Consider the following 13940-nt stretch of genomic DNA (forward strand, 5'->3'; position numbering starts at 1 on the left):
AAGAGAAATGTAGAGAAAAAAGAGTAAAAAGAAATGAACAAAGCCTCCAAGAAATACGGGATTATATGAAAAGACCAAGTCTACGTCTGATTGGTGTGCCTGAAAGTGAGGGGGAAAATGGAACCAAGTTGGAAAACACTCTGCAGGATATCATCCAGGAGAACTTCCCCAACCTAGTAAGGCAGGCCAACATTCAAATTCAGGAAATACAGAGAACGCCACAAAATACTCCTCAAGAAGAGCAACTCCAAGGCACATAATTGTCAGATTCACCAAAGATGAAATGAAGGAAAAAATGTTAAGGTCAGCCAGAGAGAAAGGTCGGGTTACCCACAAAGGGAAGCCCATTAGACAAACAGTGGATCTCTCAGCAGAAACTCTCCAAGCCAGAAGAGAGTGGGGGCCAATATTCAACATTCTTAAAGAAAAGAATTTTCAACCCAGAATTTGATATCCAGCCAAACTAAGTTTCATAAGTGAAGGAGAAATAAAATATTTTACAGACAAGCAAATGCTTAGAGATTTTGTTACCACCAGGCCTGCCTTACAAGAGTTCCTGAAGGAAGCACTAAACATGGAAAGGAACAACAGGTACCAGCCATGGCAAAAACCTGCCAAATTGTAAAGACCATCAATGCTAGCAAGAAACTGCATCAACTAATGAGCAAAATAACCAGCTAACATCATAATGACAGGATCAAATTCACGCATAACAATATTAACCTTAAATGTAAATGGGCTAAATATCCCAGTTGAAAGATACAGACTGGCAAATTGGATAAAGTGTCAAGACCCATCAGTGTGCTGTATTCAGGAGACCCATCTCACATGATGAGATACATATAGGCTCAAAATAGAAGGATGGAGGAAGATCTAGCAAGCAAATGAAAAGCAAAATAAAGCAGGGATTGCAATCCTATTCTCTGATAAAACAGACTTTAATCCAACAATGATCAAAAGAGACAAAGAAGGCCATTACATAATGGTAAAGGGATCAATTCAACAAGAAGAGCTAACTATCCTAAATATATATGCACCCAATATGGGAGCACCCAGGTTCATAAAGCAAGTCCTTAGAGACCTACACAGAGACTTAGACTCCCACACAATAATAATGGGAGACTTTAAAACTGCACTGTCAATATTAGACAGATCAAGACAGAAGGTTAACAAGGATATACAGGACTTGAACTCAGCTCTGCACCAAGCAGACCTAATAGACATCTAAAGAACTCTCCACCCCAAATCAACAGAATATACATTCCTCTCAGTACCACATCACACTTACTCCAAAACTGACCATATAGTTGGAAGTAAAGCACTCCTCAGCAAATATGAAAGAAAATAAATCATAACAAACTGACTCTCAGACCACAGTGCAATCAAATTAGAACTCAGGATTAAGAAATTCACTCAAAACTGCACAACTACATGGAAACTGATCAACCTGCTCCTGAATGACTACTGTGTAAACAGCAAAATGAAGGCAGAAATAAAGATGATCTTTGAAACCAATGAGAATGAAGACACAAGCTACCAGAATCTCTGGGACACATTTAAAACAGTGTGTAGAGGGAAATTTATAGCACTAAATGCCCACAAGAGAAAGCAGGAAAGATCTAAAATTGACACCCTAACATCACAATTAAAAGAATTAGAGAAGCAAGAGCAAACACATTCAAAAGGTAACAGAAGGCAAGAAATAACTAAGATCAGAGCAGAACTGAAGGAGACAGAGACACAAAAACCACTTCAAAAAATCAATGAATCCAGGAGCTGGTTTTTTGAAAAGATCAACAAAATTGATAGACTGCTAGCAAGACTAAAAAAAAAGAAAAGAAAGAAGAATCAAATAGATGCAATAAAAAATGATAAAGGGGATATCACCACCCATCCCACAGAAATACAAACTACCATCAGAGAATACCATAAACACCTCTATGAAAATAAACTAGAAAATCTAGAAGAAATGGATAAATTCCTAGACACATGCACCCTCCTAAGACTAAACCAGGAAGAAGTTGAATAGACCAATTGCTGAATAGACCAATAACAGGCTCTGAAATTGAAGCAATAATTCATAGCCTACCAACCAAAAAAGTCCAGGACCAGACGGATTCACAGCCGAATTCCACCAGAGGTACAAAGAGGAGCTGGTACCATTCCTTCTGAAACTATTCCAATCAATAGAAAAAGAGGGAATCTTCCCTAACTCATTTTATGAGGCCAGCATCATCCTGATACTAAAGCCTGGCAGAGCCACAACAACAAAAAAAGAGAATTTTAGACGAATATCCCTGATGAACATGGATGTGAATATCCTCAATAAAATACTGGCAAACCAAATCCAGTAGTACATCAAAAAGCTTATCCACCAAGATCAAGTTGGCTTCATCCCTGAGATGCAAGGCTGGTTCAATATACGCAAATCAATAAATGTAATCCATCACATAAATAGAACCAAAGACAAAAACCACATGATTATGTCAATAGATACAGAAAAGGCCTTCGATAAAATTCAACAGCCCATCATGCTAAAAATTCTCAATAAACTAGGTATTGATGGAATGTATATCAAATTAATAAGAGGTATTTATGACAAACCCAGAGGCAATATCATACTGAATGGGCAAAAACTGGAAGCATTCCCTTTGAAAACTGGCACAAGACAGGGATGCCCTCTCTCACTACTCTTATTCAAAATATTGTTGGAAGTTCTGGCCAGGGCAATCAGGCAAGAGAAAGAAATAAAGGGTATTCAATTAGGAAAAGAGGAAGTCAAATTGTCCCTGTTTGCAAATGACATGATTGTATATTTAGAAAACCCCATCTTCTCAGTCCAGAATCTCCTTAAGTGGATAAGCAACTTCAAAAAAGTCTCAGGATACAAAATCAATGAGTAAAAATCACAAGCATTCTTATACACCAATAACAGACAAACAGAGAGCCAAATCATGAGTGAACTCACCTTCACAATTGATACAGAGAGAATAAAATATCCTAGGAATCCAACTTACAAGGGATGTGAAGGACCTCTTCAAGGAGAACTACAAACCACTGCTCAATGAAATAAAAGAAGACACAAACAAATGGAAGAACATTCCATGCTCACGGATAGGAAGCATCAATATTGTGAAAATGGCCATACTGCCTAAGGTAATTTATAGATTCAATGCCATGCCTATCAAGCTACCAATGACTTTCTTCACAGAATTGGAAAAAATTACTTTAAAGTTCATATGGAACCAAAAAAAAAAAAAAAAGAGCCTGCATTGCCAAGACAATCCTAAGTCAAAAGAACAAAGCTGGAGGCATCACGCTACCTGACTTCAAACTATACTACAAGGCTACAGCAATCAAAACAGCATGGTACTGTTACCAAAACAGATATATAGACCAATGGAACAGAACAGAGGCCTCAGAAATAACACCACACATCTACAGCCATCTGATCTTTGACAAACCTGACAAAAACAAGAAATGGGGAAAGGATTCCTTATTTAACAAATAGTGCTGGGAAAACTGGCTAGCCATATGTAGAAAGCTGAAACTGGATCCCTTCCTTACACCTTATACAAAAATTAATTCAAGATGGATTAAAGACTTAAATGTTAGACCTAAAACCATAAAAACCGTAGAAGAAAATGTAGGCAATACCATTCAGGACATAGGCATGGGCAAGGACTTCATGTCTAAAACACCAAAAGCAACGGCAGCAAAAGCCAAAATAGACAAAAGGGATCTAATTAAACTAAAGACCTTCTGCCCAGCAAAAGAAACTACCATCAGAGTGAACAGGCAACCTACAGAATGGGAGAAAAGTTTTGCAATCTACCCATCTGTCAACGGGCTAATATCCACAATCTACAAAGAACTTAAACAAATTTACAAGAAAAAATCAAACAACCCCATGAAAAAGTGGGCAAAGGATATGAACAGACACTTTTCAAAAGAAGACATTTATGCAGCCAACAGACACACGAAAAAATGCTCATCATCACTGGTCATCAGAGAAATGCAAATCAAAACCACAATGAGATACCGTCTCACACCAGTTAGAATGATGATCATTAAAAAGGCAGGAAACAACAGGTGCTGGAGAGGATGTGGAGAAACAGGAATGCTTTTACACTGTGGTTGATATTGTAAACTAGTTCAACCATTGTGGAAGACAGTGTGGCGATTCCTCAAGAATCTAGAACTAGAAATACCATTTGATCCAGCCATCTCATTACTGGGTACATACCCAAAGGATTATAAATCCTGCTACTATAAAGACACATGCACATGTATATTTACTGAGGCACTATTCACAACAGCAAAGACTTGGAACCAACCCAAATGTCCATCAATGATAGACTGGATAAAGGAAATGTGGCATATATACACCATGGAATACTATACAGCCATAAAAAGGAATGAGTTCATGTCCTTTGCAGGGACATGGATGAAGGTGGAAATCATCATTCAGAGCAAACTATCGCAAGGACAGAAAACCAAAGACCACATGTTCTCACTCATAGGTGGGAATTGAACAATGAGAACACTTGGGCACAGCATGGGGAACATCATACACTGGGGCCTGTTGTGAGGTGGGGGGATGGGGGAGGAATAGCATTAGGAGAAATACCTAATGTAAATGATGAGTTAATGGGTACAGCAAACCAACATGGCACATGTATACATATTTAACAAACCTGCATGTTGTGCACATGCACCCTATAACTTAAAGTACAATAACACAAAAAAAATAGAGAACCCAGATATAAATCCATCCATTTATGGCCAACTCATCTTCAACAAAAGCATGAAGGACATCCAGTGGGGAAAGGACAGTCTTTTCAATAAGTGGTGCTAGACAGGCTGAATAACCATATGCAGAAGAATGAATCTATACCCCTATCTCTCACCCTACACAAAAATAAAATCACAGTGGATTACAGACTTGAATCTAAGACCTCGAACTATGAAACTACTGGAAGGAAACATTGGGGAAATGTTCCATGACATTGGTGTGGGCAAAGACTTTTTTGTGTAAGACCTCAAGAGCACAGGCAACAAAAGTAAATGTAGACAAATGGGATTACATCAGGTTAAAAAGCTTCTGCACAGTAAAGAAAACCAATCAACAAATTAAAGAGACAAGCCACAGATGGAAGAAATTTTTTTTTTTTTTTTTTTTTTTTTTTTTTTTGAGACGGAGTCTCGCTCTGTCGCCCAGGCTGGAGTGCAGTGGCCGGATCTCAGCTCACTGCAAGCTCCGCCTCCCGGGTTCCCGTCATTCTCCTGCCTCAGCCTCCCGAGTAGCTGGGACTACAGGCGCCCACCACCTCGCCCGGCTATTTTTTTGTATTTTTTTAGTAGAGACGGGGTTTCACCGTGTTAGCCAGGATGGTCTCGATCTCCTGACCTCGTGATCCACCCGTCTCGGCCTCCCAAAGTGCTGGGATTACAGGCTTGAGCCACCGCGCCCGGCGGAAGAAAATATTTGCAAACTCTCCATCCAATAAGGGATTGAAAACCAGAATACATAAGGAGTTCAAAATACTCAATAGCAAAAAAGCCCCAAATAATCTGATTTTAAAATGGGCAAAAGAGCCAGGCGCGGTGGCTCACGCTTGTAATCCCAGCACTTTGGAAGGTCGAGGCGGGCGGATCACCTGAGGTCAGGAGTTTGAGACCAGATTGACCAACATGGAGAAACCCCGTCTCTACCAAAAATACAAAATTAGTTGGGGTGGTGGCACATGCCTGTAATCCCAGCTACTCGGGAGGCTGAGGCCAGAGAATCACTTGAACCTGGGAAGCGGAGGTTGCGGTGAGCCGAGATTGCGCCATTGCACTCCAGCCTGGGAAACAAGAATGAAACTCCGTCTAAAAAAAAAAAAAAAAGGCAAAAGATCTATATAGACATTTCTCAAAATAATACACAAAAATGGCCAACAGGTATACGAAAAAATGTTCAACATTACCAATGATTAGAGAAATGCAAATCATTAGAGAAATGCAAATAAAACCCACAGTGAACTATCATCTCATCACATTTAAAATGGCCTGTGTCAAAAAGACAGGCACTAACAGATATTGGTGAGGATGTGAGGAAAGGTGAATCCCTCACACACTATTGGTAGGAATGTAAATTAATATAGCCACTAACAGTATGGAGATTCCTCAAAAAAACTAAACATAGAATACCATGTGATCCAGCCATTCTACTACTTGGCATGTATCCAAAAAAAAAAAAAAAAAAAAAAAAAAAGGAAATCAATATACTGAAGGGATACCTGCACTCCCATATTTATTGCAGCAGTATTCACAACAGCCAAAATATGGAATCAACCTAATTCCCTAACAAAGGATGAATGGATAAAGAAAATGTGGCATATATACAGGAAAGAATATTATTCAGTCATAAAATAGGATGAAATCTGGTCATTTGCAACAACATGAATGGAATTGGAAGTCATTATGTTAAGTGAAATAAACCAAGTAAAAAGCAACACATATCACATGTTCTTACTCGCGTGGAAATTATAAAAGTGAATCTCACGAAGACAGACTAGAACAGTTACCAGAAGTCAGGAAGGTTGAGGGGAGAGGGAGATGAAAGGAAAAAAAAAGAATATAAATACATTTATTACCACTAAACTGTACACTTAAAGATGTAAAGGTGGCAAATTTTATATGTATATTTTACCTCAACAAAAAGATGTAAGAATATACAAAGAAGCAAACAATATTAAGTCTTAAGAAAGCAACTGGTTAATATTTAATTACATTATAATTTTTAACTAAAAGGGGAACAAACATCCACATATTGTTCTGTTGCCCTAATGAATAATAGCAATAAAATTACAGTATAATAGCATTTGCACTATACCTCACAGTCGTCACACTATTTCACCGTAAATTTTAAACACAAATAAAAACTCCAAGTGGTATTATAGAATGACAGAACTGAAGAAACTCAGGTTTTTTGTTTTCATATTTACAATAACTGTGCTATTGTTTAAACACAGGAATGTTTAGCATCACAAGTGTTAGAAACACGAAGTAACTGTACCTGAAGGAAACTTGAATTGATTTTAAACTGTGATGAACTTGCTCTCAAAACAGAAATGTATAGTTGGGTCCAGGAAGCATGGGGATTGCATGTATAACTGGAGGTTCTCCAAATTAACTTCCCTTTCAAATACAATGTTGATGAAAAGAGATGTAATTTAAAAGTGCTGATTTGAAGTACACTTATCTATTATTGCAACTCAACAGTAGTCTCAGCAATTTTTTTGGAATATAGCTCAACAGATGATTTTGTATTCAGAGAAGAGCGTGTTCCCACTGACATGATTTAGAATTGTTGACATGGTGATAATAACAAAGCAGACCAAATTATAATTGGTTTTCTTCTTCTTCTTCCTTCTCTAGAGACAGTGCACTTCCTCATTGCTTGCAACCAAGGCAATGCTCCCATTGCCCTGGCCTTGATATGTCACTGGTTTCCTACTGTGTTGTTCTACAAATTTTTCCTGGAAGCCCAGCTGACCCTCCTCCTCCAGTCCTTCCTACAATTTTGTAATCAACAAATTCCCTATATGAAAATCCCTCTTTGCTTAAACTATCTAGTTATGTATTCTAACTAACTATTCTAGTTAGTTGCAACTAAACCCTGACTGATACAGATAGTAGGCAAGGAACAAAGGATTTTGCTTAGAGCGATGGCTTTTAAAAACATTTATTCCTTTATCCATCCATTCACTCAACACTTTCATGCATCTCTCTGTATATATAGCTATGCCCATGTGTTATTCAAATTTGGGGTATTTTCTCCTGAGAGCATTGAATTTTGACTAGGCGATCAAGTCGTGCACAAGAGAGATGGATTGGACAACTATATTAGTTAGAAAGCGTTTGGCTCTCAGAAACAGAAACACTAACTCAAAGTGATTAAAACTATTAGGAAATATACTATCTCACAAACTGGAAGTTCCACAATGGGTCAAGTTTTGGGGTAGCTCAATGATATCATTAGGTATTCAGGTTCTTCCTGCCCTTCTCTTCTGCCATCTTCCATATTGACTTCATCCTTGTACTGGCAGCAAGATGGCTTCAGCTCATCCAGAAACAACAACGATCAGAGAAAGAGAACAGAATGGTTCTCTCTTAGTAGTAAGTAGATTGCTGTGTCATTACGGCCCCACCCACAGGTGATCTGTAGGATGGCGGGGAAGGGAACCTACTGGGCAGAACTTTGAGTCGTGTATTTGGTTGTCCCCTTCGTCTGGAACTTGTCTTATTTGCCAGGAAGAAACAAAAGGCTGTGGCAAGGATCTATGCTGAATCATGGCAGAGACTAATGTTGCGGCTGGATGGTCTTGGAAGGAGCAAGTTTGGAGGATTGCAAATTTGGAGCAAGGAAATTTGAGAAAGAAGTATGTGAATTGATCTATAATGTATGTCTTGCATATGAATATTTATCACAAGGTAATCTTCGTAGGAGAGGTGCTAAATAGTCAGATGGGCTTAATGCCCATTCAGTGGATATCAGTCAGACTCTCTACCACTCCAGTACTTGATTGATGAGCTCATATACAAAGTGGCCTTGGGGACAAAGATGAAAATATGCATGGACTCAATAATATGAATTTCTTCTCACCAAAACTTACTATTACTACTGCTTGGATGTCAAATTTACCAGTAGCAGCCATTAGCCCTGGGGCCCTGATACGGTATAATATCCTATGGGTACCAACCAGCCATCCTGAGATAGTTTGATTGCTTTGGACTCCTTTTATTACAAACTGGACAGTGACTTTTTTCTTACCTTAAATAGATTGTAACTCCAAATTGGATTTGTTTTCCTGTTTACCATACCTCGGCTAGCCCTACCATCTGTAGATTTACTGAATACCTTACACAGCACTATTTTATCTCACAAAACATTGCTCCTATCAAAGGAACTCACATCACCCTGATCTAAGTACAGCAATGAACTGAAGCCTGTTCATGCCAACTCACCTAGAAGAAATCAGCCAATAAAACAATGAAATCACCTCTTATAGATCTACTTATGACACCGCCTAGCAAAAACACCCTGTGAGTTTGGGGTACCATCTTGCAGGAATGTGCTGTACATTCTGAACCAGGACTAGTGATCAACATATGGTGTTGTTTCCTCCATAACCAGAACACATGGGGCTGAGAACCAAGGGATGATGGCAAGATTGATACCTCATGATCCACTTACAAAAAGTTTTGTGTTTTGCTTCCTATTCTCACAACTTTGGTTTCGGCTATTTTAGAATTAGAAGATTATTATTCAATATTTCTTTCAGGGAACACAACAATGATTCCCCTCAATTAGAAGCTGGGACTGCCACCGTATGCTGGTAGGCAAACCAGCAAAAAAAAAAAAAAAAAAAAAAATTAGGCAATTTATCCTGATTATCGTTAAATGTTATACACTGTAGGAATGAACTAGTTTGCTTTTATTACCCTACTGGGACATCACTTATGTTATTTCCACTATAACAATGAACATCGTTGTACATGTCCGCTTGTACACATGAGTGAAAGGGTAGATACCTAAAAGTGGAATTCCTAGGTCACAGAATATGTGAATATTTAACTTTACAATTTGTTGTCAAAAACTCACCAAAGTGGGCCAGGCACAGTGGCTCATGCCTGTAATACCAGCACTTTGGGAGGCCGAGACAGGCAGATTACCTGAGGTCAGGAGTTTGAGACCAGCCTGGCCAACATATAGTGAAACTCCTTCTCTACTAAAAAATACAAAGTTAGCCTGGCGTAGTGGCACGTGCCTGTAGTCCCAGCTACTTGGGATGCTGAGGCAGGAGAATCGCTTGTACCCAGGGGCAGATGTTTCAGTGAGGTGAGATCGTGCACTGCACTCCAGCCTGGGCAACAGAGCGAGACTGTGTCTCTCAAAAAAAAAAAACAAAAAACAAAAAAAAAATCACCAAAGTGGTTGTACCCATTTGTAACCCCACCTACAATGACCAAAGTCCTATTTCGATATATTCCTGTGGATATTTATTGAGTTTTGCTAATATAAGTGTGAAATATCTCATCATTGATTTAACTTATGAGTTATTTGTAACTTATGAGCTATTTGTAACTTATTTAACCATGATTACCTGAAGTCAGGTATCTTTTCATGTCTGTCTGTGGTGATATTTGAAAAAAAATAGTGTCAATTCTGTTTTCCACAAGAACAGTAGTTACATTCTGAGCAGTGATATGCACTACCTCATGAAGCAATTCTTGTATTCATGCCCCATGCAACACATTTTTATCTCTAATTAGGTCTAGGTTGTTTACTATCCAATTTAGCTCCCTTGAGGGTATAGGACAAAAGAGGAAAGCCAGTGCAGGACTTTAAATTTACATCTGATAATCTGTAAAATGGACACTTCACATGGCTTTGCGTGTGTTCGTGTGTGTGTGTGTGGCCTCAATCTCGAATTAGTGTTGTGTAAGCCAGGAAGTGCTGAGATGTAATCTTAGGGATTTTATCCTTTGAGTTCCTGTTAGTAATTTGGGTTTCTAATGGTATAACGTGGATTGCATTGTAGTAGAACTGCCATGCCTCACGGGTTTGCAGCAACCTCAAATGCTACAGTCAAGTATGAGTCATAGCATGCCAGAGCTGAATGGTATCTTCACAATCGCGCTATCCACAGCCCATAATTGGTAAAAGGGGGAAACTAAGGCAAAGAGAGCTCAACCTGTGAGATGGCAAAGAGCTGAGTTCCCAATTGCGTGCTCTAGCTTGATCTGAGACCTCAGGGTGGCTATGCGGTGTCTGGTCATATGATAATTTTCCACCTGTGCTATGATATGAACAAGGCTGCTGTTGGGAGGCAATTTTCCATGGATTTGTTGAGTTTCTGCATGTCTCAGGAGAGCTTTTGTCCTTTGTCTCTGACTCAGTTGTCTTGCATCTTCTGCCAGCATCTATAAAACTGCAACTAGTTACCTTGCTACTTGAAAGAAGAGTAAAATCTCAGATACTTCACGGTTCCTCGCAGTTACAAGCAGTAGTTTCAGAAGCTATTAATAAATGTTTTGTGTGATAACAATCCTCTCATCAAATTAGTTTTGGAAAAGCTGAAGCCAAAAAAAGGATTTAAAAAAATATAGAAGGAAAGTGGGTTCTTTTCCTGTTAGACTCTTTGATAAACTAAACGGCATTATGAATGGCTCTTGGGCATGGGGCAGGGATGGATGGAGTGTGCCAAGTTTCAAGAATTATTGGAATAGGAAGCCTTGCTTCTCCCTTCCTCTGTGGGAGGCTTAGGAACACTGGAAATAACAATAGAATAAAATTAGTAGAAACGGAAAGTGCGTATAATTACGAATAAGGATGGAAATGCAGTTGGGGTGGTTTTCATATCCTTTGTAAACTAGAATGTGGTAAGCTAACAGTTATGGAAGCAATACCTACACAGTCCTTTTGCAGGTGTGCCCAAACCAAGGAAGGTAACGGGAGTTTGCCCAAGGGTCAGATTTTAGAGCCAAAAGGGGGTCTAGAAACAATGTCCAACCCTTCCATTTTACACATGAGGCACCAAGGCCTAGTTGGAGGAAGGCATTTACTTAGAGCCACCCAGTTCATGGGTAGTAATTTTGGCAATAAAGCGTAAATGATTTTAGTAACTTTTCAGTGTTCCTCACACATTATTTGTTCTCATGTTGTTGTATTGTTTTATTTATTTGTAACTCAGTTTTAAGGTTTCATAAGGCACACAGCATTTTGTCTAACACTCAAAGCTTCTACTAAAGTGTAATAATCTATTGAATATGATATTCACTAGTCACTCTTCACATCCAGCACTGCCCAAAACAACTTTTTGCCATGATGAAAACCCTCCAGCCGGGCGCGGTGACTAACGCCTGTAATCCCAGCACTTTGGGAGGCTGAGGGGCTGAGGTGGGCAGATGACCAGAGGTTAGGAGTTTGAGACCAGCCTGGCCAACATGGTGAAACCTTATCTCTACTAAAAATACAAAAATTGACCAGGCATGGTGGCGCACTCCTGTAATCCCAGCTATTTGAGAAGTTGAGGGAGGAGAATGGCGTGAACCAGGAAGGTGGAGCTTGCAGTGAGCTGAGATCGCCCCACTGTACTCCAGCCTAGGAGACAGCAAGACTACGTCTCAGAAAAAAAAAAAAAAAAAAAAAAAAAAAAAAAAAAAAAAAAAGAAATTAAAAAAAAATCATATTGCCAGTGTCCAGGATGGCAGCCATGAGCCACATGCGGCTATTGAGCACTTGTTAATGTGACTATTGTGATTGAGGAACTCTTTTCTTAATTTCATTTAATTTTAAGTAATTGAAACTTGCACTTAAATAGCCACATTTGGCTAGCAGCTGCTGTCGTGAGCGCTGTAATGACGAACTGTAGTGACCGGACACTACAATGTGCACTCTAGGAATGAGGAAGAATGGAGTCAGAATCCGAGTTATTCCTTTTTGTTGATCTATGACAAGCAGTCATGCCACTGGTCCAGGCCTGAAGCCCCGTTCACTTGTTCCACAAGCATTTAGCAAGCACCTACGTGCCAGGCTTTCAGTGGGAGTGTGAGGGTGCACCAACCACTGGCCACGTGGTTGTAAGGGTCTGGGCCTGTGGAATGAAGCAGAAGACGTCATCGTGAAGGAATCAGTTTCAGCCCCGCGAGAGTTGGCACATGCCACGCGAGGGTCACTGCCCCATTGGCTTCTGAGTCACGGACTGCCCCGGAAGCTTTTGGGTCACGGACTGCCCCGGAAGCTTCTGGGTCAGGGACTGCCCCAGAAGCTTCTGGGTCACGGACAGTTGGGCAGTGAGGCGGCGTCTCAGCGAGGCGGCACCCGGAGCCATGCCTTCAGATAGGAGGCAAGCGAAGGGGAGGAATCGGTCAAGTCGCCATGCCATGCGTGTGGCTCACTTACAGCTGGCAACTTATGAGGTGGCGGCAACTGGGTCGAATCCCGAGAGCAGCCATCCCGGGTACGAGGCCACCATGGCTGACAGGCCTCAGCCAGGATGGCGGGAATCTCTAAAGATGTGGGTCAGCAAACCCTGCGGGATGCTCATACTCTCCATCTGGATCCTGCTGTTGGTGTGCTACTACCTGTGCTCTGGTGAGTGCTGGCTCAGGCCAGGCGGGGAAATGCTGGGGGAGGGGTAGGGAGAGGGGGCGGGGTGTGGCGATGCACCGGCACCAACTGTAGGCCTTCCTGCCCCTTCCTGTCCTCTCTCCTCCCCAAGGCCTTTATGGCCCCATCTTCAGCAGTCCTTACAAAGTCCTGCCCTCTCTCACCTGGCCGCAGGAAGTCTTTCCCGCCTAAACTCACTTCTAAAAGACTTTCCCTCCCCGACTTCCCCTGACAAAAGCCTTTCCTTCCTCACACTTCCCACCACAAAATACTAACCTTCTTTGTCACCGCTTTTTAAAAGTTGAGGACCAGGCGCGGTGGCTCACACCTGTAATCCCAGCACTTCAGGAGGCCAAGGCAGGCGGATCACTTGAGGTCAGGAGTCCAAGAGCAGCCTGGCCAACATGGTGAAACCGCCATCTCTACTAAAAATAAAAAAATTAGCCGGGCATGGTGGCACACGCCTGTAATCCCAGCTACTCGGGAGGCTGAGGCAGGAGAATCGCTTGAATTCGGGAGGCGGAGGTTGCAATGAGCCGACATGGTGCCACTGCACTCCAGCCTGGTGAGAGAGCTAGACTCCCTCTAAAAAAAAAAATAGGGCCGGGCGCAGTGACTCGCGCCTGTAATCCCAACATTTTGGGAGGCCGAGGCGGGCGGATTGCCTGAGCTCAGGAATTCAAGACCAGCCTGGGCAACAAGGTGAAGCCCCGTCTCTACTAAAATGCAAAAAAATTACCTGGTCGTGGTGGCATGCACCTGTAGTTGCAGCTACTTG

At 41.0% G+C, this 13940-nt stretch overlaps 1 protein-coding gene across 1 annotated transcript in view; it reads left to right on the forward strand.

The window, feature by feature from the left end:
* Window positions 1-12799: 12799 nt before the first annotated feature.
* FMR1NB (FMR1 neighbor) overlaps window positions 12800-13940 on the forward strand; it is a 42324-nt gene continuing 41183 nt past the window's right edge. Inside the window, exon 1 of the mRNA XM_015128352.2 lies at window positions 12800-13147. Coding sequence (XP_014983838.1) covers window positions 12883-13147 — 265 coding nt within the window. The 5' untranslated portion in view covers window positions 12800-12882. The remainder of the gene's footprint in view (window positions 13148-13940) is intronic.

The sequence above is a fragment of the Macaca mulatta genome, chromosome X (assembly GCF_049350105.2).
Source record: "Macaca mulatta isolate MMU2019108-1 chromosome X, T2T-MMU8v2.0, whole genome shotgun sequence".
NCBI classification, from domain to species: Eukaryota; Metazoa; Chordata; class Mammalia; order Primates; family Cercopithecidae; genus Macaca; species Macaca mulatta.